Genomic DNA, 25,343 nt, shown 5'->3' with positions numbered 1-25,343 from the left:
ACCTACATACCTGATTGGGACGTTTCTTGGCTTCAAATTGCAACGTAGCGATGAACTTCAAAGAATGTGCCGGTTGAATTGCATCATTTTGCTCAGGAGTGTTGAGCATAATAGCAGGATACTGCAGGATGAATACAAAATAAGTTTTTAAATAGGTACCACTGCAGTGCCTGAGTAAGTGAGCACATATCAGCCTGCAATAAGGATGATTAAATACAAACGTACTTCTTTATCATTGCATTCGGGAATTTTCAAATTATGTAGAGGTGAGTATTTGTGCAAAATGGGAAAAATTTTTGGATCGGACGCTGAACCATACTCGTTTACAAAATCTTTACTGTTGGTTAGTTTTTCATATCGTAACATATCGAATAAGCTGCAATAAAATTTCACCAGTAGGTAGATATTATTTTCTCAAAGGCAATGATATTATAAAATTTCGAGGTACTGACCCAAAATTTGTGACCAGAGCTCCAAATAAATCTGGTCTTTGATTGAGGCAGGCACCCATTAAAAGACCACCATTCTCATCTCCATCAGCGGCTAGTAATTTACCATTCGTGTATTTTTCTTTAATCAAATAATCTGCAGCATATTGAAAATCATCGAAAGAATTTTGTTTTTTCTCTAGTGATCCATCTTGATGCCATTTTTCACCATATTCTCTAAATGAACAGGAAACAATATATATTATAATAATGTGACATATGATTTGAACTGTGGTGAAATAGAGAGGGAAAAACGTACCCTCCACCTCTAATGTTAGGTACACAATGTATGCCATTGAAATTGCCTATGACCACCAAACGATTAACGGCGAAATATGGAAGTAACAAATTGCTACCAAACCCACCGTACCCGTACATGAAGGCAAAATTGTTTCCATCTTTCTTGAAACCCTGGAATGAGTATAAAATTCAAGAACTCTCATTGATGTTGAAACTTCTTAGGAATTTTTTGTGCCAATTTCAAATTGATTTCTTATTGTTAAATTCTAATGAATTTTTTTTCGAGTGATGACAAAAGAATTTTTTCGAAATGATTTCAAGTAGAATTTTTGTGATGGTTTAGAATAAATTTTTCAATGTTTTTCATGACAATTTCAAATTGATTTTTTGGTGTTGAATTCTACTGTTTTTTTTTTCTCAAGAGATATGACGTATGAATCTTTTTGGATTTGCAATGATCTCAAATTGATTTTTTTTTTAGTGTTGAATTCTTATGAATTTTTTGGAATGATTTCAACTGAATTTTTCGTGATTATTTTTTATATTAAATTTCTAATGATTTTTTTTTAAAGTGATGACATGTGAATTTTTCTGACTGATTTCAAATGAATTAAGTATAAATAAATTGTTCGATGATGAATTGATGATTTAGTTTGGAACTTGTTTTGATTATTCAAATACTTTTTTTTTTAAAATTTAGCTTAGAATTTTTTGTGGCGGTTTCAAATTGATTTTTTTTGGTGTTGAATAATTGTACCTAATTGTACATTTTTTTCGAGATATGACAAATTAATTTTTTGGAATTGTTTCAAGTAAGTTTTTGTGATGATTTACTTAGAATGAATTGTGCAACGATGATTTTGTTTTTGAACTTTTTCTTGATAATTTCAAATAACTCGTTGCTTACTTTTTTATAGGCACAGTGCATGGGTATTTTGGTTCCATCTTTGCTTGGGTAGAATATTTGTTCCACAGTGAATTTGTACCGGGTACTTTGTGAGCATTTTATTACCATTTAAAAAGTATTTTGTAATAAAAACTACGAGACATCTTTTCTCAGGGCGTATAATAACATATTCGTTGACATGACAGAAAGGTAATAATACATATATTCAATACGAAACCGTTACTTTGAAAAGATACATACATAAAGCAACGTTGCCAGTTATAACAAGTACATCACAATCTAACTTTGAACTTTTACTTCTAGCTATATTGGCGTAATTATGGCGGAGGAGGTGCCGTTTCACTGCCCCAACTGTCTCGGCGCGAGGCACGAGAAGAGGGACAGTTCCACAGACACCCCCTGCCCCGACTCGACTAGTAAAAAACACTCGAATAGAAAAATAAGTAAAAGAAAATATCACAAATTAACTTATAAGAAGTAGTCTTGATTTCTATTCATACAACTCTTTTTATAATACGTCGAGTCGCAAAAAAAAAACAATAACAAAATACTGAACAATAATTAAGGTAGTTTGCCTCGATTATCCTAGAGGTATCACATTAGAAAAATAAAAAAAATAATAGTAAGAAACAACATATCACTTGTAGAACACAAAAACAATTTCGTTCAGTCGAACTTATGATTAATAAAGAGAAACAAAACAACGATAGTAATAGAAATAATAACTATAAAAAGATGAAAGAACACATAATAAAAGAAAACCACAGCTGAAGACTTCGATATAGCTGTGTGAATTCGTAAGTAACACAATAATAAAGATACCATATTTTGAGAGAGGAGAGTCACCGATGACCGAATTAATCGTCAAGAAGAGCCCTTGGTTCATCTATTAGCTTCAGTCGAGTTGCATTTGTATATTCATTATGGAAGAATATTTTTGTTGAATTGGGTTTTACGTAGAACTTATACCCAACGAAGTTTTGATCGATGTTTTCGATGTCTCGTATGATGATTGAGCAGGTCTCGTCTGATATATCTCGCGCTGCATTGATCAGCGTAGTATTAAAGAAGGTTAGCCGTTCGTCATTCCGTTGAACGATCGACTGAAACTCATATGGCTGTGCGTATTGGATCTTTAAGACGTTTTCGATATGCGGAATTAAAATAAGTCGGACGATTTCGTATTTCGATTTCAGTTTTCTCAGGATCGCGTAGATTTCTTTTTTCAGGTTATCGTCGGTCATTCTACCGTCTTGAATATCAAGCCAACCGAAGCTAGTCGTACATGTCCTGTCTGTTCTGTTGTTTATTTCTAAGTATTCACGGAAGTGTTTCATATTATAGCGAATATTAACTCCTTCGACCATTTCTAGAATACATTTTTCGCCATTCTCCATAAGGGCATCACGAATTAGATACGCAACAAAACTATCACCGAGCATCCTGCTATTGTTAAAATGGGCATACAGTTTGTCGTTCATTTGTTTGATTGATAACAGCCCTGTGACGATATATTCTGAGTGGTATTTACCGGTAAGATATTTGGAGATGCGTCGTAACTGCCTCGATAACACCGTTGACTGTTGCACCGATTCATCTCTCTCGTTTTGAAGACAAGTCTGCTGCCGTATTAAATCTAGATTTCGCTTTCGGGATTCCTGTAATTGACGTCGAACTCGTTCAGTTTCTTCATTCTGACGATCTTTTTCTTCTTGCAGCATCCTTTGGTATTGCTTCCGTTCATCCCGTTCCATATCGATTATGTTGGACGACTCTATATTCTCCTCTTTGAGACATCGGATAGTGTAGTCTCGGTCACGTATTTTTATTTCTAAAAGACGAACTTGCTCCGACAGGTTGGCAATAATCTTTTCGTTTCGGTATTCAGATAGAGGAACTCTGTTGGACTGAAGGTTTTTTGTTTTCTTCTCCAGTTCGTCGATGCGTTTTTGTAGATCTTCCGCTCTCCGGTTGGCGGATTTATTTTGTTCTTTTAATTCTCCGATTATATCGGATTTTTGTCTCAGTTTGGTCTTCAGGTCGTTGATTGACCGCTCGCTGTAGGAGTTACGGTCATCGTGATACCGGTAGCTCCGAACTATTCGACCGTCTGCCACTCGAGAGATTGATGAAACGGGACGCATCGTAATGAATAAAGTAGTAATTTATTTCTAAAACACCACCGTAAAGCAACGCAGATCGACACTCATAGAACTGAATTTGCAATTATTACATCAATCAGCTTTTATCGAATAGAGAACGCACGTAATGAAATTACTAGAGAATAGCCATTAAACACATCAAACACATTAACGAGAGAATGAATTTACGACGCACTTCCTTTAGAATTCTAGAATCGGTGATTTTATCTTTTTCTTATCAGATGATTTTTGGCTTTTTGATGTTTTTGCGTTTTAGGCAGTTACTTTCGGATGAGTGACGTTTTGGTTAATTCCAACCTCTGACTACTCGATGGTAGTCTTCCTTGGACATTTCTTCGTGTAGCTTGTTTCTCAGAAGTTGGCGGATTGAATTTGAAATATTTTGCTCGTGTTTAATTTTTCTAACTTCGGTGGCCTTTTTGAATAATTCGTCTTCGCCAATTTCTTTTTCGATTCGCATTAATTCTTGAGTGTAGCTGTTTTCGATCGGTATCGGCGTATTAGAAACAATCATGTTGATAGTAAGTACATTTTTCGTTGGTTTTTCTTTCGGTGGACGACCTCTCTTTTTCTTCGTTTGGATAATATTTTTTAATTGTTTCAGTTTAGATGGATTTGTCTGCTCATCATTCCAACCGAGATAATCGCTTTCAGACTCCGCATCCTGCTGTACCAATTCGAGTTTTCTCCGATCGTCTATCCGCTGCTGAAAAGTTCTTTTATCAAATGGTGAGGTATATTTGACGTTATCTTCGAGCAGTTGAACCTGTTCTTTTTTCGCATAAATAGTCGTTTGGCGTAAGTTAACAAATTTTATATCGTCGTTTTCTTCTGTTTTGTAATTTCTAACTAGATAGCAATTGACATCAACTTGTTCTTCTACTATAAATGGTCCAATGCGTTTCGGATAGAATTTACCGGCTAAAAATCTGTCAGCGTTACTATGTAGATGAGTAGAAATCATTACTAGATCTCCTTCTTGGAGTCTCTTCTCTGGATCGTCGTTCTCGTTGAATTTTTGTTCTTGAATGATCCATAGTTCTAGCTGTTTCAATCGAATGAGTTTATGGATTTTTTCACGCTTAGTTTCCTGAGGTAAGTTCAAGATTTCTTCGCGATCATCGCCATAGACAGCTTGCTTCGCTAATTTATCCGCTACTACGTTCGTAAAGTCATATTTATGACCTTTTGTATGAATTATTTCTACATAACGCATTCTGCTTTTTAGTTCTTTTATTTGTAAAAGAAGGTCTTTATGAGCCACTAATTTCCTTGATGCATTTTTCCATTCATTTAGCTCGTACTCGAGTGTTTTATCGATAGTTTGTTTGGCGTATAACGAATCAGTCAAGATCTTTAATTTTCGGTGATCGGTTTTCCATAACACAGCTAATATGGTCTCTTTTATCGCGTAGAGTTCGGCCAAATTATTCGTGGGTTTTTGCTTATTTAATCGTTGAGAAATATTATATCGGCTGGTTGGTTTAAAACAAACGCCAATTCCAGCGATAGCATCGTCGCTTCCGTTGGCTTTACATGCCCCATCAGTAGCTGCCCATAGAAATCCACTTTTATCAATATACAACTCGCCATCGTGCATAATATCTGGTAGATTATCGAATGTAGTATATTTTTTCTCGTAGGTACTGATTTTTTCTATTGCTTTTTTTAATAGTTTATTGATGTCATGACGAAATGTTTCTATAATTTCCGGCTTCGGTGCATCCTGTGGAATGCCCCATATTTCAAATGGACTAAGACCATAATCCGAAGGAGCCATATTGAGATTTTTTTCTACTGCTGAAACGTAATAATGCCAGTTTTCGTGAGTATAGTCTTCACTGTTACTATTTTCATTTAAATAGATTCTCAATTGAGTGCCAATTTCACGCATGCTTCTTTCCACCGTAGATGACTGAGGATTATACGGCGATACGTATGTACATTCCACCTTCAATCGCTTACACTCGTCTTTCCACTGATTCGATATAAACTGTGGTCCGTTGTCAGTCGTGATTCGCTTCAATTTGTGACCATGGGCTCGCATATCATCGTTGATTCGTGTTAGAATAGGTAAGACCGATTCTGTTTTCGTATCTTTAAGCGCCATTAGATATACTTTCTTGCTAAATACATCTTTAGCGACGACGATAGCACGAGGAAGACCCAGTGGATTTGGCAATTGACCATAAAGATCCACACTAACATTTTCTCCGATATCATTTGCTGTAACTTTAGCAAACTCCGGATATTTTTTTAATCCGTAAACTTTGTTTTGTTTGCAGACAATACAGACACTCACGATAAAAGCAATATGTTTCTCAGCCGACGGATGGTAATAAGTTCTATTAAAGATGTCAATCAATTTATTTTTCCCGAGATGACCGTACCATTCGTGCAAATATTCAACAGTTTCTCTCAGCAGCGCACTTGGAAGATAAGGTAATGGATATTCTCCAGTTGTCCGATATAGTATGCCGTAATCAGTTGTATATTTCTCTTTGATATTTTCAACGTATTTTGCTACAGCTTTCTTTCCTCTAAACTTGATTTTATCTGCAATTTGACCGTTTAATGTGTTAATAATAGCTTTTAATTTTGGATCATCATTTTGCCATGTTGATAGATGAAAAAGCGCTTGTTCGAGATCCTGTTTTATTTGGACTCTTATTTCTAAAATATCCATTATTTCTTCGGTCCTGATCAATTCTAACGGAGGTTAGTTGAATAATTTATGGTCAGGTTTAGATATAGTATATTGGATGTTGAGGTGTTTCGTCCAAAGATACCAGCCGGCTGCTTTAACATGGAATTCAGATGCGTCTTTTATTTTTGATACTGCTGTTTTTAAACTGATTGGAACATGAATTTCTCTACCGATGAGCCACATTCTGTTCTTTTTTAACGCATTAACGAGCGCAAATACTCGTTTTTCGATGATGGAATAATTTTTTTCGTGTGATTTCAGCGCTGATGACACGAACATAACAACATGCTTTTCTCCTTCGAGTATTTGATACAAGACTGCATTCACAGTGGATGGTTCGACGCTAATTTCTATGTAGAATGGTTCTTCGTTATCTGGCATTTTTAACTCGAACTTTTGCTGATAAGCTTCATAAAGTTGATCGAACGCATCGGACTGTTCTTTTCCCCATACAAATGGAACATCTTTCTTGGTAAGTTTCGTGATTGGCTCTAATATTGTCTGGTAATTTTCGATGAATTTTCTATATAAGTTTGTCAGACCGGTGAATTGTTTGATATTTGTGACGGTTGGTAGAATAACTCTGTTTTGGCGTTTATTGAAGAATTTATTTCTAAAACGTAGTAATTTTTCCATTTTTTGATCTTGTTTTTTCACCGAGTCTTCTCCGATAACGTGGCCAAGGAAATCGACGTTTTTCTGAAATAGTTTAGTTTTGCTCGGGTTTAGCGTCATATTCGCCTCGTTGATTCGCCGAAATACTTCTTCGAGCAGTTGGACGTGCTCTTCGAATGTCTCAGTTTCAATCAAGAATTCATCAACGAACATTTTCACTGGAAGGCCGTAAAACATTCTTCGTCTGCGATCAATGAATTCGCCCATAGCGACGACAGTACCAAATGGATCTACATTCCATTCCCAGATTTCACCGTCCATCTTAAATCCGGTGTACTTTTTCGAGTTTTCGTCGAGTGGATCTTGCCAGAATCCAGAGCTAAAATCGCCCGTTGATCGATAGACTTTCTTTTTACCATCATGAACCAAACGTTCCGAATTTGGTGGTTCATTGTAGTTTGGAATTAGATATTTGTTCAGTTCTTCTGGATCTAGACAGATACGAAGCGAGCCGTTGGATTTGGTACGTATTATAGTATTATTAACGTGAGTTGTATTCGATGGTCTGATAATATCGTTAATAATTAACCGGTGCATTTCAGCTTTCACTTTTTCGCGCATATGAACGCTTGGGATATAATTTCTACCATTAAAGTTGGGGACTTTATCAACGTTGAACTTGAATACCACTGGATCACCATTGTAACGACCAATTTCGTCACGAAATATACGAGAGTGCGGATTTAAACGTTGGAAAGCGATTTGTTGTTGTTCGTTTGATAGCTGAATATTTCTATCATTTCGTAGGAGCTTTTTACGAAGAATTTCACCGGTATCTTTCGCAGGTTCGATTGGTTTAATTATTTTATCGATTAAACGTATATGAATTTTACGGATGTTGATGTACTTATCTAGAATTACGAAATCAATGTATTCTATCACGCCACCACGTTCACATTTTGCTCTCATTGGACCAAACTCAGTATCTATATTGTTGTCTTTCATAGCATGGCGACCGATAAGAATTTTGCCTGGTAGGTTTCTCATTACATGGAATTTTACGTTGATTTTATAGTCTTTAAATTTAAACTGTACGACGCCCATAAGGTCAAGGCATTCTTCTTCGTTACCATTGGCTACTTTAACAATGGCAATTTGTTTTGCAGGTTCGAAAGCAACGTGATTTGGATGATTTCTATGCAGCATGAAAAGTGTGCCCTGATCAATGACGTTTGCGTCAGCACCGGAATCAAGTAAAACGACGCAGTCTTCAGTCTCAATTTTCAACGGAATAGCACTTGTATTTTGCGGATGTTTAGGTTGTTCATTCGCTTCGATTGTTTTTATTTTATTAATTTCTATAACTTCATCAGTAATTTCTTCGATAGTTAATGCTTGTTCTTCTGCAGGATGTTGATAGAGTACTAGCTGTTGGTTGGAGTGAACATTATATAGATCGTATGTCAACTCCATTTCATCTTCGATACTCAGATTAGCTGGTGAGTTGCAAGTGGCTACTGTTTTCATTGATGCCGAAGAGTCAAGCGATTCCTCCGATGAGATGCTATCGTCGGCATTATTATGATTTATAATGCAGTTAACGTTAATATGTTCGTGTTTTTCTATCTCAGGTTCACCGTTCGGATGCTGCTCAGTGATTGGTTCGCAGATTTCGATTTTTTCGTCGTTGTTTTTGCATGTTTGGATAATTTTTGGTTTTCTTATTGGTGAAAGTTTTTTCTTTGATGGCGAGAATACTTTTCTACGTAATATTGGCGGTGATTTTACACGAATTGGCGATTTTTTTAGAGTAATTCGCGCTACGGATTCAGGTACGATTTCTTCTTCTTCGGGTATTGACATAGTAGGTAGTTTATTTATTTCTATCGATGATTTTTCCTTTTCAGGTTCAGACTGGATCATATTGTATTTCTGCAATATTTCTTCGAACTGGCATCGTAATATTTTACTGTTATCATCTCTAGGTAAGAAATCATGTAATTTATTACTATAGAAGAATTTCCCTTTTATAACATTAATAACTCCAGATCTATTTGTTCTCATTCGATGCCCAGTTGTTACGATAAAATGCTTCGATAGTTCAGTGATTAGCCTGGTGTTTTTCATACGATAGATATTTTTCTTGTAAATAGATAGAATACGTAAATATCTCCGAATATGACCACGAGGTTTTTTATTGGTCGCCGGATGCAGAATCGGAAACAGAACCAAGGTTGATGAGGGTTTTTGATATTTTATTTGGTTACAGATTTTTTGAACCCAATATGCGATATAGTTTAACGGAATTCGATCATCGTTTAACTCTCCTTCTCCGAATGAAATTACCAGCTTTTGATTGGATAGATTAAAATTTTTCAGCGTCATAAAAATATTTGCCAAGGTTGGCATACGTATACTCCCGTTACCAAGTAATAATTGAGCGATGTTATCACCAAAATAATTTATTTTACAATTTTTTATTTCTAGTTTACATAGGTTTATTCTTGGACGGGAATACGAGTCAGGACTTAGTTTAAAGAATTCTGTTGAGCAGCTCCGGTTTGACTGCCAAATAGACCATTAGCAAACGAATTACCGGATGTTGAAGCATTTGCTTGAGGCTGTCGTTGAAATAGAGATTGGCTTGGCGGAGGATTCGAAGTAGTATTTTGTGCTTGTTGTTCCGTAGCATTTTGGCCACCATTTTGACCAGTTTGTTGTTCGGATAATGGACGTGAATCTTCGCCGTATTTGTCACCATATGGTCTGTTATCATAGTTGTCATAATTTCTATATCCGCCACGGTAGCCACCTCGATAGCCACGGCTTCTTCCACGATAACCACCTCGATATTCTCCATTATTCCATCGACCACGATAACCACCGCGATCATCACTCGTTTTGCCATTCTCGTCTTGCATAATACCGCTACTATAATCGCGAAACGTGCGATCGTCATTTCGCTGGTGAGTCGTTCGCTGAGGGATTTCCAATTGTTTAGCCCAGCTGGTCACGTTACAGATTTTTGAGGCAGCCAGCTGTTTCAGCGAGTTTAATTTGGCAATCAGTTGTTCGAAAGAGTTTACGTCTTCACTCGAGATTTTATATTGAAACTCCGGTGGTATTTTATCGTAAAGACTGCTTATTGCTTCACTAGGTGATACTTTCTTCATACTCGTCAGCGTTGGGTACCATAATTCGACTCTTTCTATTACTTTCGTAATAGAGTAGTCGGTCGGCGCAGCTTCATTACTAAACGCTTCTAGAGCTGCCTTTTGACAGGCTTCATCCCAGAATACTGAGAGAAATATTCTTCGGCTATCCTGGTAGGTTCTCGCATTTTTACTACGACTGCTCCACGAATCATTGTTTACTTTTACGGCTGTGTTAAACATAATAATTTTAGTCATTTCGTTGGTAAGCTGCACTTGCGACATGTAGTTTTCGAATTGATCAAGGAAACGATTCGGGTGGTGTTTATTTTGCTCATCGAAGACTATACCGGAGTTCGGAAATAAGGTAATGAAGTTCTGTTCATTAGGTAACGTGACTTGGATATGCTGAGGTGGAACTTCGAACTCGGCCATTTCAGCATCCATTCTGTTATTTATCGCCGTCGTCATAGCTGTAGAAATTTGTTGGAACAAATCTTTCGTCGCATCGGTAATCGTTTTAGTAACATGATTATTAATTCGAGCTTCAGCTGCGGCGATTTTATCATCGATCTTAGTATTTATTTGTTCTTCAGTCAGAGCCATTTCCGACAAGTTTTCACGTACTGACTCGGCTAGGTTTGAAAACGGGAGGTTTTCAAACAATGCTCGGATTTGATTCGTATAAAAATCTTCAAAAACTTCAACACTAGGATTGATTATTTCTATTGGAACATTCTTTGTTTTACGAACACTTTTCTTAATTATTTCTACACGTTGAACTTCGCGTTTCCGTAGCTTGAGGATTGGAGATTGATTCGGCGTGATTGGTCTTGAAAGCGACTTATCTGATACAATATTGCGCGGAATTTTGACGTTTTTCCGGCGCAATATTTCACGAAAAACAGGTTACACTTACTGGAATGAGTAGTAACATTTATTTCTAATTGATCAGGAACTACGTAATCATTTCTATAAATTGTCGCGAATTTTATAAGAAAATAAAGTTGCACACGCGGTTTCGAACAATGGAAACTTACGACGATACAATCGTGTAGAATAGTTTTTTATAAAACAGAAATAAATCGCACTTTTTATAAGAAAATCGTGCCCACCGGATGGGAGCCACTAGTGTACCGGGTACTTTGTGAGCATTTTATTACCATTTAAAAAGTATTTTGTAATAAAAACTACGAGACATCTTTTCTCAGGGCGTATAATAACATATTCGTTGACATGACAGAAAGGTAATAATACATATATTCAATACGAAACCGTTACTTTGAAAAGATACATACATAAAGCAACGTTGCCAGTTATAACAAGTACATCACAATCTAACTTTGAACTTTTACTTCTAGCTATATTGGCGTAATTATGGCGGAGGAGGTGCCGTTTCAAATTTTGTGCGATCAAAATTTTTCAATTGGATTTCATGTATAATCTGAAAATTGAGAACAAAAATAAGTAGGTACTTATGTTTACATGTGCGGTGAATTAGGTAAAAGTTGACTTATTTATGCGTCATATACCTACCTCCAGTTCAAATGATTGATTAGATAAATCACAATAATAAGTGATACCAGGTGAGAGAAATGATTGGAAGTTGAAAAATATATGAGGAGTCGTTCTGCCACCGAAAAATGAGGATTGCTTAACGGTCCCGATGTCCAGTTTGAATTTCTTGATCAATGCACCAGTATTTATATCATGTAATTGAACAGTACTCTACGAAAGAAAAAATTGAAAAATAACGAAAATAACTCAAATAAAATAGGTACTAACATGACAAAGCATAGTCGCAAGTATATTTTGAATAAGTAGGTAGTAGGTACCTACTTTAACATCCTCATTGTAGCTCAAAACTACATATTTATCATGCACAGCATAGCACCAATCCTAGTTATTCTTCTCATCCTCTGCTACCAGATCTTTCCACGATCCAGGATCGGGATTTGCGATATCGATTACCAAAAGCTTATAATTATCGGCGTCTTTATTGGTATGGTACATGAACCGAGTTCCATCATTGGCCACATACTGCGAGAAAATAACGATTTGTGGAACAAAGTTATCAAAGAAGCCAGCGAATGGCACTTAAGAGATTGTGCTACGTCTACGTCTAAATTTCATCGGCCCTTACATTGTAATTGTTTTCCATTTTTGTAACAATAGGCTTAAGTTGGGGCTTTGCTGTAATTCCTGTACTGATATCAGCCACGTAAACCAAATTTTTAATAAAACCGTCAAACACGGCTATGTTTATATATTTGCGGCAATCGCTGATAGAAGCAACCCTGAAAATTTAAAAAGAAATTTTAAATAGGTATAATATCTATTACCCGAATCCGATGGCTTTCAAATTTTCATTTAAATTATTTCAAGTAGGTATGCATTTGAGAAACGCACAGTGTGTAATCGGGGTTATCTGGAAATTCTGCGATCACCAAGTCGTTCTTCTGTTCAGTTCCAAGCAAATGATAGTATAATTTTTGATTTTTAACCGGATCTGTTGAAGAACCATCCGTTTTGACGTTTTCATCACGGTATCCCTAAAACGTCAACAGACATTGTAATCATGTTCATTTCTTTTCTTGTTTCTGTAGTTCTCAAATTATTCATCAAGTTGATCAAGTAGGTACAATTACCGCGTAGAATATGCCTTTAGAATCCATTGACCATAGCAACTCAGTATATTTAACTTTTTCCAACTTGTCAGGTAAATCGGTACCTATATGTGAAAGTATGGTTGGAAATTATTAATGTAAAATCATCCAAGTTTATTGTTTCGACGCTACAACCTTTTTCTACATCCTTAAAGTGCACTGTTTTCCATTCAGTTGCCGTAGAACCCAGCAAATATGCGACAAGTTTCCCATCATCAGTGAATGTATAGGTACCCATAGTAACAGTTCCATCTTTACTAAGCTCATTCACATCAATAAATGGTTTACCTTCATCTTTCATGGAATCTGACTTGTAAAGCACGCTGAACCACGAGAATTAAAAAAAAAAAAATTAGTGTTATTGAACGATAATTGAAGATGAAAAATCGAATGTGTTTGAGCAATTTTGTCGCCATAGGTAGTTCTCATCACTTACGCCTGATTTTGTAATCCAGTATTTCGAAAAGTGAAGAAATATTTGCCTCTTTCAATAGGACCCGAGTACTTAGGATAGTCGTATAATTCTTTGTAACGAGCTTGCAATTCAGCGCGGATTGGACAACTTTCTAAGTATGGTTTGGTAATGGCCATCTGGTCTTCGATGAATTTTCTTGTATCCGGATTTTTCGAATCTTCCAACCACCTGTAGGGATCTTTTACCTAGAAATTTTCAAATTGTGGGCCGATGTTTACTTATTTACAGTGTTTATCGTTGAAGTGATTAAAAAACACCTATTGCACACTTATACGAGTAGGTACCTTCAAATTTCCCGGATATGTGTCCTCCACTGATTCGTCTCTTTTGGCATTAGGGTACTTATCAGCAGGAATCTAAAAAAAAAAAAAAATGATATTCGATTAGGTACAATAAGAAATTTATAAAAGTGAAATTGCGTTGAAATTCTGGCTTGAAGAGGGTATAATGCTTGCATGCAAAGTAAGAGAAGCCCTTTCCCTTCTTTAGTCTTATCGGTCTTTCACACAAGGCTGCAACTGCAACTGGATTTAGAAATAATTGCTGTTTGATAAATTACAATTGCACTTACAAAACCTGCTGCTGGAGGACCATTTGCTGGAGGGGATCCATTTGCAACCGGAGGTGTATTAGAAGCAGGTTCAGAAGCGTTTATTAAAACTACCAGTACTTCCAGCACTAGAAATGATTTTAGAGTCATGGCACTCATGGCACACAAAAATTACGCCGATATGGAAATCACAATTTCAAGATGACTATAGTTATTCCGCAATGCATAAGCGCAGAGATTTAACTCAAAATCTACTGTAAATGCTGGTTGTATTTGTATGCGAGATCAGCAAACGTCGCCCAATCAGAAGAAAGTCAATTTACAATTAAAAATTACAAAAAGTAAATTTATAGTCGTAAATATTAAAGGTAGGTAGGTAAATAGAAAATTTGAAAAACATTAAAGTCCGATACAAAATTTATAACATTTTCAGCTTTAATGCCGAAAAATGTACGGTAGAAAAACAACTGAAATAATACTCACACTCGATCGATAAACAAATAGGTAAGCATTTTGTAATCAAATAAATTGAAACTAGACAGCCGCAAAATGCGCAGCTGTCTAGTTTCATTACCAAAAAATGTCACACTAAATCATCATTGAACAATTTACTCTAAAGTACCATAAAAAATTCAGTTAAAATCATCACTTGGAAAAATTCCCGATTGATGAACAAATAGGTAAGTACCTAAGCATTTTTTAATCGAATAAATTTTGAAACAATCGTGAGAAAATTTCAAACCAAATAACCATTGAACAATTTATTCTAAATCACCGCAAAAAATTCAGTTGAAATCATTACATGAAAAAATTCCAAATCGATGAATAAAAATAGGTAAGCATTTTGTAATCAAATAAATTGAAACAATCACGAAAAAATTTCAAACCAAATAATCATTGAACAATTTATTCTAAATCATCACAAAAAATTCTGTTGAAATCATCATTTATTTGTCATCACTTGAAAAAATTCTGTAGAATTCAAAATTCTGAAAAATCGATTTGAAATCTCAACAAAAAGTCTCAACTGAATTAAAAAAAATGAAATTCTGAATCACTAGGGGGGAATTTATTCTAAAAATCGTCAATAAAATCTACCCATTGAAAAGTACTAAGTACAACAAAATTTATTCTGAAAAAATCATGAAAAAGTTGTAAACTAAATCATCACTGAATAATCTACTAACTTATTCCAAATCAAAACGAAAAATGCACTCAAGATCATGAAAGAATTCATTTGTCGTCACTCAAAACAAAAAAAAATGGTTAGAATTCAACTCTACAAAATTTTTTTCAAAAATGAAATTCAAAATCATCAGGAAAAAGTTCATTTTAAAAATCACCCCTAAAAATAAAATTATTGAAAAATAGGTACCTACCTACAACAAAAAAAATTAATTTTGAAATAATCATGAAAAAATTCCAAATTAAATCATCACTAAATAATATATTCTAGATTACCTTGAAAAATGCACTTGAGATCATGAAAAAGTTCATTTGTCATCACTCAAAAAAAATTCATTATGATTCCACACAAAAAAGAAAACAATTTTAAACATTGAATTCTAAATCACTAAGCGAAAATTTATTTTAATGATCTCCACAAAAGAACATAGGTACAAAAAAATTTCAAATTGAATTTCATCAATCAATATACCATTGAATCCCTACCACACAACCGCCTCTAATTAATTTTTCCTATAGTGAATACCTATACTTAATTAAATACAACAGGTTATAAAAAACGTGCCTCCTGAAATTTAGGGATCTTATTTAGAGTTGAGTTGTTGAGTTACTCTTTACTGTTACCTACATTTTCATAAAATAGGCAGATAAGCGAACATAATCGGTTGTAAAATCCTATTTCCTGATATTTGAAAATCTTCTATAAAGTTACTCTTCTCATTATTCAAATTTTGAAAATCCAACCTGATCGTAGAATGATGAAAACAGATTTCAGTTTCCCTTCTAATATGGCCCATTGTATTTATTATATGTAGATGAAGACGAAAGTAGTTTTTGAAAAAAATGACTCATAAAAACCTTTTACCTAAAATTCGAAAATTTCTTATCTAGGGTGTTACCTTTTCCCATTGTTCAATTTCAAAAATTAATTCGAAATTTATTTTGTAAAGGTTATAAATCAATAAAACTGATTAGCCACCCTTTCAAATTTATCAATTGACGTTTCATTTACTTTATGCGGCAAATAAACGAACGCAATAGGTTGAGAGAACATGTTGAAAATTTCTTTCTTGGGTGTTAAGTATGTTATCTTTCTCATTGTTCAATTTTGAAAATTGAAAAGTTATTTTCTAAAGGTCATGAATCAATTATTCTCTTGTACGATTTTGGTAAAATTATTTTGTACAACAAAATTAAGCTTCAAATTTTAAATTTTTGGAAACATTTTTGAAAATATGCAATAAAAATGTAATTCTACTAAAATATGCATTTATGTGCATTTATAGTACGCATTTCACACAAAAATATTTAAAATTAGTACTAAAAAATTTCAAGAATCGTAATCAACGTTTGAAATTTTATTTTCAGCGTAGAAAAAAAAACAATTTCTTGCTGTGATTTCAATTTAAACAATTAAAAAAAATTATTATAATGTGTTTCAAAAAGTCAAAGCGATGATCATTTCTAATTAACAGTTTTTCTTTTTTCTTTTGTTTCAGGCACTACAAATTTTCGTCATAATGTCAGGAAAGAATTACATAATAACTAATGAGTAGGTAAGTGAATTGTTCACAATTTTATTAGAAAAATCGTATCCGTAGATTGATACTCAACGCCAAAATCATTCTAGGTAAATATGTAGGTACCTAATCATTTTTTATTTCAAAAACATTAAATTCCGCTTTAAAAACAGTTGAAATTGTATTTTTGAAATTGTCAACCTCTCTGGCAGCGAGTTGAAAACGAAGCAAGTGAATGGTGCTGAAAAATTTTAAATTTCGGAATCTGTATGATGTATTTGTATTTCTACCTTCATTGTGTAAATTATTTATGATGCGCATCCTATACTGATGACATATACAGGTGGAATGAAAATGAAAAAAGTAGTTATAGTGCATCACAAACAAAACCATTCAAATACATGGTATAAATTAAATCTTATATCACACAAAACAGGAAAAAATTTAAAACGCCAGTTCCCTAAAACACCTGCATTTTTATGGTATGTACTCGTACGTAGGTAAGTATTACGAACATTAAAATGCTCGATATTCGCCATTATGCAAATCAACCAAACAAACAAACAAGTTGAATTATTGATAATGTACATACAAAAAAATGCATATGGTGAAAAGTCATCTTTGCTTGGTTCATTACATTGGAAAGAATTTATCTCATTTTAATGATTTCGAGTAGGTATTCTGTGTCGAATAATTCGACTGATGATGCAGAAGCAGAATACACCCAAAGTGTACGTCTACGTATGTTGATTTGCAAACCATAAAATTTGAAGGAACAAAGCTGTAGGACATTTCCCATGAGCTTTTAAATATTGCAAAGTTTTATTCAACTTTCAAAAATGCCAAGGGTCGCATTTTCGAAGCTGATTTTGGAATCTTCTTCACGATTTCGCCAAATTTAAGGTCCTTAAATAAAATAAGAATTAGCTCCTCGCTATACTTTCAGTTTCAGAAGCAAAGCAATGAAGCAAGTACTCGTCGAGAGCTTTCGAGTTTCGATTTTAAACAAATCGGGTTTCTAGCTTTGATAGGGGCCAAATGAAAATTCGCCAAATTCGGTGAATTTTTTCGCCTTCACGTTGTTCATTGACTCATTGTTGCTTGAAAAATGAAGATTTGAAAGTGTTTGCTGTTTGAAACGATTTTGTAATTTACGTAAAGAGGTAAATACGGTAATGCGATGCGAGGCTCCGCTCCAAGTAGTATCTATGCGTGCGCCGTCAGCTGTGTTTTATTTTCGAGGTGTGGAGTGTGGACAGTGGTGTTTCTGATTATATTTTTCTCATCATATTTTAACGGAATCGCGAATCCGAAGTTGCCTTGGCGCTTCTCTCATTCGCTCTACACGAATATTCTGTGCGTATTATCACCATTGTTTTTTCCGCCTTCCATCGTACCGTTAATTGCACTGCTATCGCCGCCGGTATTTTGTGATAATCGACATCCGTGTGCTTGCTCGTGCTAATCAAAACAAAACAACACTCGAAGTCGAAGCTGTACTTTGTGCCAAGCGATAAGTAAGTAATCGAACTCGAGTTATGGCGTATGAATTCCCAATATCTACGTTCCTGCTGCGACAATCCCAACCCAAGTCACAATCTAACTAACAGATGCTTCTAACCATTCGGCTTGTTTACAGGTTATCGGTATCGAATTGGTTTTCACTGTTGTTACCAGTGCGGTGTGTCGTGTTGTGAATTGCTTGATTGTCCAACCAGTCCCATTTTGTAATATATTCAACATCATGTTCAATTCAAATATAACTGCTCGAGATGGAGGATCATCTCCGGTGTTACAGTTACAGCTTCCTAGTCCGATCATCACCAGAAGAACGAGAACTTTGTCCACGTGAGTTCTCCAAGTAATCTTTATGAGTTGCTATCTAATTTGACACACGATGATCTACGTCAAGTCGTAGTATTTTTCGTGCATTTCGTAGCAATTTTAATAATACTTGAACGATACGTTACAATATACGTAGATTATTTACACGAAGTTTTTTTACACCCTGTCGCCATGTAGTTCAGCAAAAGCTATGAGTAATCCGGAAGAAACTGGCAAAGTGAAGTACTTCTGCAGAGCTCGTGGTCACGGATTTATAACACCAGAAAACGGAGGCGACGACTTATTCGTACATATTTCCGAGTTAGTATGCTTAGTCAATGTTCGCCAGTTCAACTTATTTAAATAATATTTTACTCCTTCTAAAACATGTGTTTCAATTTCAGTATCGAAGATGAATACGTTCCTTTGCCCGGAGACGAAGTGAAATACAGGTTATGCCCTATACCGCCGAAATTTGAAAAGAATCAAGCAGTTCACGTTAAGATAGTCAACCTAACGCCTCAAGTACACCTCAAATGGTCGTGCCCCGATCCCGAGGCATCCGCTTCGCCGAGTAAATAATCTTGTTACCTACGTTCACCCGAAAAAAACTGCGATAAACGTACAAATTTTATACGAAAACCGTTTTACTTGATTTTTATGTACCGTGTACAATATTGGTACTTAGGTAGGCCTATTACGTTCGTTCCCTCGTTTTACGTTGATATATAAGTGAGTTTTTGAAATGAAAATCAACAATAATACCGATTACCCATAATACCTACCGTCGTCGTATCTCTTATGTAGCTCCACTGCTCGCAATGAGCAACGTTTCCGGTTCATCGTGTTACTGCGAATTTTCCATTTATTCTAGCCTACTACGTTGAAAATTGAAATCATACTCGTTTTTGGTTTTACCATCCTCTATGTATACTAGTACAGTACCTAATGTGTAAGATTGTGTTTTCTGCCATTGTTTATTTTTTGCATTACTCTACAGAAAATGCCAATATACTTTATTTTAGATTGGCTGTTCGCGACTTTTTTTTTCTTCACATTTGGTGTTAATTCACTGACTCTACGTACTTGAATACTTTCTCGAATTTTTCTAGGCATCGTGTGTTGCTGCTTTCTTGTTATAAAATTATGCCTGGTCGTGGTTTTATCGAAATAATCAATTATTGTGGACTAAGGTTGATGGTTTTTTTTTTTTTTTTAATATCAAAAAGAAACGCCATCATTATTATCAAAAATGTATTCTATTTTTTTAAAAAAGACATTAAAAAAAATTAAGCAAATTAAAACAAACGTATGAAATATATAGTATAAATGTACGTACGACTAGAGTACCCATAGGTGCTAGATTTATTTGGTTGAAAAAAGATCATAATATTACCTACGTTATGCTGTCCACGAATTGTTATTTGATTGCATTTAGGTATCATAAAGTCAAGATTTTTAAATGTAGATATTCTTTTAGTTTGGAACCTTAATTTACTTTGACTTCATTCAAAATGATATAAAAATAAGATAACACAAGACTCGTACTCGGTTACTTACTTTTCAAAAAACTGGTTTCTATTTTCTACTTTTTTTTTTTTTTTTAACAAAATTCCGGAACTTGTTTTTCAATGTATGTCTTGAAGGGTAAAAAATGCTAATAATATTAATGAGTGAATTGTTATTTTTGTCAACTGTCTATGGCACATTTCTAGAGTCACGGTTACAAAGCCCTGTCATTTGTTAAATTCTCGAAGTTTCGCTTTCTGCGGTAAACAGCAAAAAATTTCACTTTTTGTCAAAATTGCCAAAAATTCTCGGTTTTATTCATAAAATTCCAAAAAGTCCTAATTTAAAAAAAAAATCACTTATTAGTTTTACTATTTTACCAAAAAATCTCGCTATTCAGCCCTTAAAAAATGTCCCAGTTCCACAAACATTTCAAAAACGTATCATTTTTTTGCCAACAATTGCCAAAAAGTCCTGCATTTGTGCTGATACTTTCTGTCTTGCTCTTTGGCAAAAATTACAAAAAATGTCTCAAATTCTAGTTTTTTTTTTTTTGCAAAAAATTGCATTCTAAAATTTTTTTGAAAATTGTCTTTTTGTCAAAAATTGGCAAAAATGGCTTTTTAGCGAAAAGTCACTTTTTTACTTGAAATTGCCAAAAATTAACAAAGGGGTTTCATTTTTTTGTTTTTTTATCTATCAAAAAAATGTAAAAAAAAGTCTCACCGTTTGAAAAAAGAAACTGCGAAAAAATGCAATTTGCTAATATTGTCTTTATGCTTTTTGAAAAAATTTTCTCTTTTTAGCAAAATAGCCAGCGAGTTTTTTTTTCAGATTAGGTATTTTTTTTCAATAATTTCCAAGAAGTTCTGCTGTTTGCCGAAGTTGTCAGTCTTGTTTTATGCCATAAATTCAAAAAATGTCACAAACTCTCGTTTTTTTTGCCAAACATTTCAATGTCTTGCATTTTTTCCAAAAAATCCAAAAATTTTGCATTTTGTCAAAAAGTTGGACTTTTTAATAATTCGATTCTGAAATTACTTACCAAGGGCAAGAAGTATCGGGTTTTCTACCTACAAAAAAATATGTAAAAAAATCTCACTTTTTGCAAAAAATGCAATAAAATAAATGTTTTGGTCAATACTTAATTTCCAAAACTCGTTGCTTTTTGCTGAAATTGTCTAAGTTTTGCTTTTTAAAATAATTCTCGCTTCTTTGGAAAATTGCTTTGCTTTTTTGACTGAAATTGTTAAAAAGCGCCTTTTTTTACCAATAATTCTCAAAAAGTCCTGCTTTTTGTTAAAACCTAAAAAATGGAAAAATTCTCGTTTTTAAAATATCAATAAAATTTTTCGTTTTTTTTTTTTTTTGCAAAAATTTCCTAGAAGTCTTACCTTTTTTTCAAGCATTGCCCCAGGCTTTTTTTTCTTTTTTTTTGCCAGAAATGGACAATAAGTCTCGCTTTTTTATCAAGAGGTTGAAAATTGTTGAATTTTTTTATTAAAAAGTTGGAACATGTCAATTTCTGATATTCTGTTTTTTTTTGTGATTTTTTTCTGCATTCGTGTGTTTTGCTCACGTTTTATCTTATTTTTGATTCATTTTTGGTTACTTTTTAAAACTTTTTCGGTTTCTTCAAAATAACTTTTTTTAAAAATAATTGAGTAAGTATGAGTTTACTGGGATAAATTAATAAAAGATACCTAAACCGAACTTTATAGGTTCGCAGGTTGGTGTGTTTGATAAGCCAAAATATTAGGTATATTAGTATCGTCTAATATTGTATTCTCAATTAAAAAAATCAACTATAATGACTAGATACATAATTGAACCCCAAGTGGGCAGTAGAGGTACTTGATCACATTACATTGCACATTTTACAAAATTAAGCTCGAAAAAATTAAGCAACGCGTAGATCTATGTATCAAGAGCATTTCCAAGTACATACAGCGACGTTGCCTCCGAAGAACATATACAATAAGGATTTACAATCGTAAGAAATCTCAAAACCAAATCCTTCTCCTACTACAGTATGCCAAGCAGCGCCGAATTTTTTGTCCATGGTTTCCTTGATCATTTTGGCAGCCGCCTTAGATAACAAAGAGCAAATGACGAAATTGTAATTTATGGTTACCAAGAAACGATGCAGTACACTACAAAAATACAGGGTGTTCCAGAATAACCTTTCACTTTTGTTTTATTAGTAGCTCTGAGAGAAAAATGGTTACGGAAATTTTTTTATAACCAAAATGAAGTAGAAATGTGCCGTTTTTAGACCATATATTTGAGTTTTCATTATAAATTAAGTTTTAAAAATTATTCCACCAAGATGTTTTCCATCATTTTTGACACAATCGACCAAACGTTTTTTAAAATTATTGAACACTTTGTTGAGCATTTCTCTTCTAATCAGTCTTGATTCACGAATGATATTATCTAGGAGCTGTTTCAGAGTCCTAGGATCATCTTGATATACTTTTGACTTGAGGTAACCCCATAAAAAAAAATCACATGCTGAAAAATCAGGGGATCGAGGTGGCCATGAAATTTCTGTGTTCAGCGAAATTATTCGATGACCAAAATGCTCACGCAATAAAGAAATCGTGTCCGTTGCGGAATGACAGGTAGCGCCATCCTGTTGGAACCAAGTAACTCTATACTTGTGTCTGCGTTTCAATTCAGGAATGAGAAACTCGTTTAACATTTTGCGATACCTCTCACCCTTCACCGTTTCATCAAACACATACGGTCCCACTATACCGAATTTAGCCACGCCCATCCAAACAGTCAACTTAGCGGAGTGTAGAGGTTTCTCGTGTATTATCATCGGATTCTCTGTCGACCAGTAGCGCATATTTTGTTTATTCACATCACCGTTTAGATAAAAATGAGCTTCATCAGTAAAGAGTAACGAGTTCAATGGAATCTCACCAGTATCAATTCTTGTAAGCATATCCTCGGCAAATGATTTTCTTCTCACAAAATCAGTTTTTTGTAACTTTTGAATGATTAAAATCTTATATGGATGGAAACTGAGGTCTTCAGATAAAATTCGTTGCAGAGAAGTTGGTTTGATTTTTAAATTTAACGCTCGTTTACGTATTGAAGTGGTAGGGGTAGTCTGTACTGAATGCCTTACTCGGTCCGTTGTTTCTGGCGTTCTTACTGATCTTTTCCGACCTGTAGGCTTATTTTTACAAGCATGAGCGGTTTTCTCGAAGTTTTTTACCCATAATTTCACTGTTGGCCTCGATGGCACTTCACTTTTACCGGTAAGTTTAAAATGTTTGCGGAAGGCACGAATTGCACTAATGTAAGAGTCATTATTTTTGAAAAAGGCCTTTACAATAAAAGCGCGCTGCACAGCCGTCCACTTCTCCATGGTAAAAAATTAATACTGAAACATAATTCGGCATGTGTTGGCTACCTGGAACCGCTTTTACCATTCCCCTAACACCATTTGAACGCAGATCAGTGCTCACCAAAATGTGAAAGGTTATTCTGGAACACCCTGTATCTACATAATTATTATCTAGATACTTGTGCATTTTATATTCCTATATTTTGTAATCTGTTTCCGTACCTCGTTATTGTTGGAGAACTTTTCACAAGCAGTGACGCATGTTTCAACAGCTTCCGCTTTCATTTCATCGTTCATATCTGAAACCTATTCAAAAAATACAGATTTCCCGGCGAATATTATTACGACTTGATACGTTATGTTAAAGCGGATAATATCGTATAAGTTGGCAAAAAAAATATAGGTATTGCAATTAACTCACTTTGACTAACGGATAGGTGTGAACAATTTTGCGATTTTCGTCTTCCTTTTTTCCTTCTAATATTTCAGCCATGGTTGGACAATTCTTCGTGATTGAAAGCCCTGTTTGATTTGTTGCTGAGTGCTGAGAACTGGTCAATAGTAAAATAGGCTTACAACTAATTCTGTTCTTTCAAAAATCAAGTAGGCTGGAAGCCACTGCGTTATCTGCGAAGATTATTTTCTATCATCGTGAGGGTGAATATTAAGTATTCGCATATTTTTGCCCGTCGCTATGCTCTGTAGTAATATGTTCCTCTGTTACTATATCGATCGATCTGCTTGCTGTCGCCATCAGGGTGCAACGTTCGGTTACGGTTTTCGTTTATTGGTTTAGTTTCGTGAAAGCTCTGTAGGAGCTGATAGAGCCCTCGGTTTTGTTTTATTTATTATTCTCCTTTATTAACGAATGGGTATTATTTTTTTTTTTTTTTGAAAAATAGGAATTTTTTATTTTATTGAATGAATGTTTTTCTTCCTACGTTCGATACAGTCCAACTGCCAGAAAGTGCTCTAGGCATTGAATTCGGCTGACTTTTTTGCGGTCCAAAGAAATGAACTTGGCTTTATGTACGTAGACACCTATGAGTCCAACAAATCAGAAAAAACGTATTTTGGATTTTCGCAGTTCCACAACATGGGGAGTGGAGCCTAAAAACTTCCGATTTTCAAAACAGCTGGGGGCCAAGAAATTTTTTTATGGGTTAATTCTGGGCTCTCCCCGTAATTCGAATAAGTACATAATACATATGATAAGTTTACTTCAGCTTGCTATAGTTGCACACGGGAGTGCCAGTACTCCTTAAGTCTAATGTTTGAGCAATTTTAGCCCCAAAAAATTCATATCTCTCACGCTTCCCCTCCCCCCCCATTTCGTGAACCGTCATATGTCATATATTTACTCTGACGTGGCCATGCGACCAATCAAATTGACTTGAAATTTTACGAGGAATTCAAATATTCCAACGAAATTGTATTTTGAGCATTTTTGAAGAATTTTGAGTCTCAAAATCGGGTTATGATTTTTTGGATTTTTGAAAAAGTGTCATGCAATTTATCAAAACAGGTTAAAATTTCGTAAAAAATTCAAATCTTTCGATAAAAATGCATTTTGAACATTTGTGAAAAATTTTGAGCACCAAAATCGGGTAATCATTTTTGGAATTTTTGAAAGTGTCTTGCGACCTATCAAAGTTGATTAAAATTTCGCGAAAAATTCAAATATCTTGACGAGAATGAATTTTTGATGACACATTTTTAAAGAATTTTGAGTCCCAAAATTGGGTCTTGATTTTTTAGAGTCTTGAAAAGGTGTCATGTGACCTATGCAAATGTGTTAGAATTTCGCGAGAAATTCAAATCTTTTGATGACAGTGCCTTTTGGACATTTTAAAAAAATTTTTAGCCTCAAAATCTGGTGAAGATTTTTGGGATTTTCGAGAAATTGTCATGCGACTTATCAAAATGTGTTGAAGTTTTGCAAAAAATTAAAATACTTTGACGAAAATGTATTTTGAGCATTT

At 34.5% G+C, this 25,343-nt stretch overlaps 3 protein-coding genes and 1 long non-coding RNA gene across 4 annotated transcripts; 2 read left to right on the top strand and 2 right to left on the bottom strand.

The window, feature by feature from the left end:
• The first annotated feature begins 7,023 nt into the window (after positions 1 to 7,023).
• Positions 7,024 to 9,227, top strand: LOC135846931 (uncharacterized). Its single transcript, XR_010559045.1, has 7 exons — positions 7,024 to 7,642; positions 7,722 to 7,964; positions 8,035 to 8,153; positions 8,286 to 8,438; positions 8,529 to 8,618; positions 8,751 to 8,951; positions 9,027 to 9,227. It is a non-coding gene; the product is annotated as an uncharacterized LOC135846931 (long non-coding RNA).
• A 2,922-nt stretch (positions 9,228 to 12,149) lies between these two features.
• On the bottom strand, positions 12,150 to 14,121 carry LOC135848341 (prolyl endopeptidase-like). The gene is made up of 8 exons (XM_065368240.1): positions 13,984 to 14,121; positions 13,697 to 13,768; positions 13,374 to 13,597; positions 13,073 to 13,260; positions 12,920 to 13,002; positions 12,681 to 12,823; positions 12,415 to 12,568; positions 12,150 to 12,311 (listed from the first exon to the last, which is right to left on the bottom strand). Exons 1-8 carry the CDS (start codon positions 14,119 to 14,121, stop codon positions 12,171 to 12,173), a joined length of 1,143 nt encoding a protein of 380 aa, XP_065224312.1. The 3' UTR covers positions 12,150 to 12,170.
• A 3,776-nt stretch (positions 14,122 to 17,897) lies between these two features.
• On the top strand, positions 17,898 to 19,522 carry LOC135846748 (cold shock domain-containing protein CG9705). The gene is made up of 4 exons (XM_065366016.1): positions 17,898 to 18,184; positions 18,307 to 18,515; positions 18,690 to 18,812; positions 18,896 to 19,522. Exons 2-4 carry the CDS (start codon positions 18,412 to 18,414, stop codon positions 19,071 to 19,073), a joined length of 405 nt encoding a protein of 134 aa, XP_065222088.1. The 5' UTR covers positions 17,898 to 18,184; positions 18,307 to 18,411; the 3' UTR covers positions 19,074 to 19,522.
• Positions 19,523 to 19,575: 53 nt separating this feature from the next.
• On the bottom strand, positions 19,576 to 24,564 carry LOC135846749 (dynein axonemal light chain 4). Its single transcript, XM_065366017.1, has 3 exons — positions 23,783 to 24,564; positions 23,584 to 23,667; positions 19,576 to 22,089 (listed from the first exon to the last, which is right to left on the bottom strand). The coding sequence occupies exons 1-3, from the start codon at positions 23,852 to 23,854 to the stop codon at positions 21,925 to 21,927; spliced, it is 321 nt and encodes a 106-aa protein (XP_065222089.1). The 5' UTR covers positions 23,855 to 24,564; the 3' UTR covers positions 19,576 to 21,924.
• Positions 24,565 to 25,343: the final 779 nt, after the last annotated feature.

The sequence above is a fragment of the Planococcus citri genome, chromosome 5 (genome assembly GCF_950023065.1).
Source record: "Planococcus citri chromosome 5, ihPlaCitr1.1, whole genome shotgun sequence".
NCBI classification, from domain to species: Eukaryota; Metazoa; Arthropoda; class Insecta; order Hemiptera; family Pseudococcidae; genus Planococcus; species Planococcus citri.
The sequence above is the reverse complement of the archived record's forward strand: the minus strand, read 5'-3'. Positions and strand labels throughout refer to the sequence as shown.

Coding starts and splice junctions, on each gene's coding strand:
- LOC135848341 (XM_065368240.1), bottom strand. CDS start 14,121: ATGAGTGCCATGACTCTAAAATCATTTCTAGTGCTGGAAGTACTGGTA. Junction 13,598..13,696: donor CATATCCGGGAAATTTGAAG/GTACCTACTCGT, acceptor GAAAATTTCTAG/GTAAAAGATCCCTACAGGTG. Junction 12,824..12,919: donor CTAAAGGCATATTCTACGCG/GTAATTGTACCT, acceptor TTGACGTTTTAG/GGATACCGTGATGAAAACGT.
- LOC135846748 (XM_065366016.1), top strand. CDS start 18,412: ATGTTCAATTCAAATATAACTGCTCGAGATGGAGGATCATCTCCGGTG. Junction 18,516..18,689: donor AGAACGAGAACTTTGTCCAC/GTGAGTTCTCCA, acceptor GTCGCCATGTAG/TTCAGCAAAAGCTATGAGTA. Junction 18,813..18,895: donor TTATTCGTACATATTTCCGA/GTTAGTATGCTT, acceptor TTTCAATTTCAG/TATCGAAGATGAATACGTTC.
- LOC135846749 (XM_065366017.1), bottom strand. CDS start 23,854: ATGGCTGAAATATTAGAAGGAAAAAAGGAAGACGAAAATCGCAAAATT. Junction 23,668..23,782: donor ACACCTATCCGTTAGTCAAA/GTGAGTTAATTG, acceptor TTTTTTGAATAG/GTTTCAGATATGAACGATGA. Junction 22,090..23,583: donor AGTTCTCCAACAATAACGAG/GTACGGAAACAG, acceptor TTGTTATCTAAG/GCGGCTGCCAAAATGATCAA.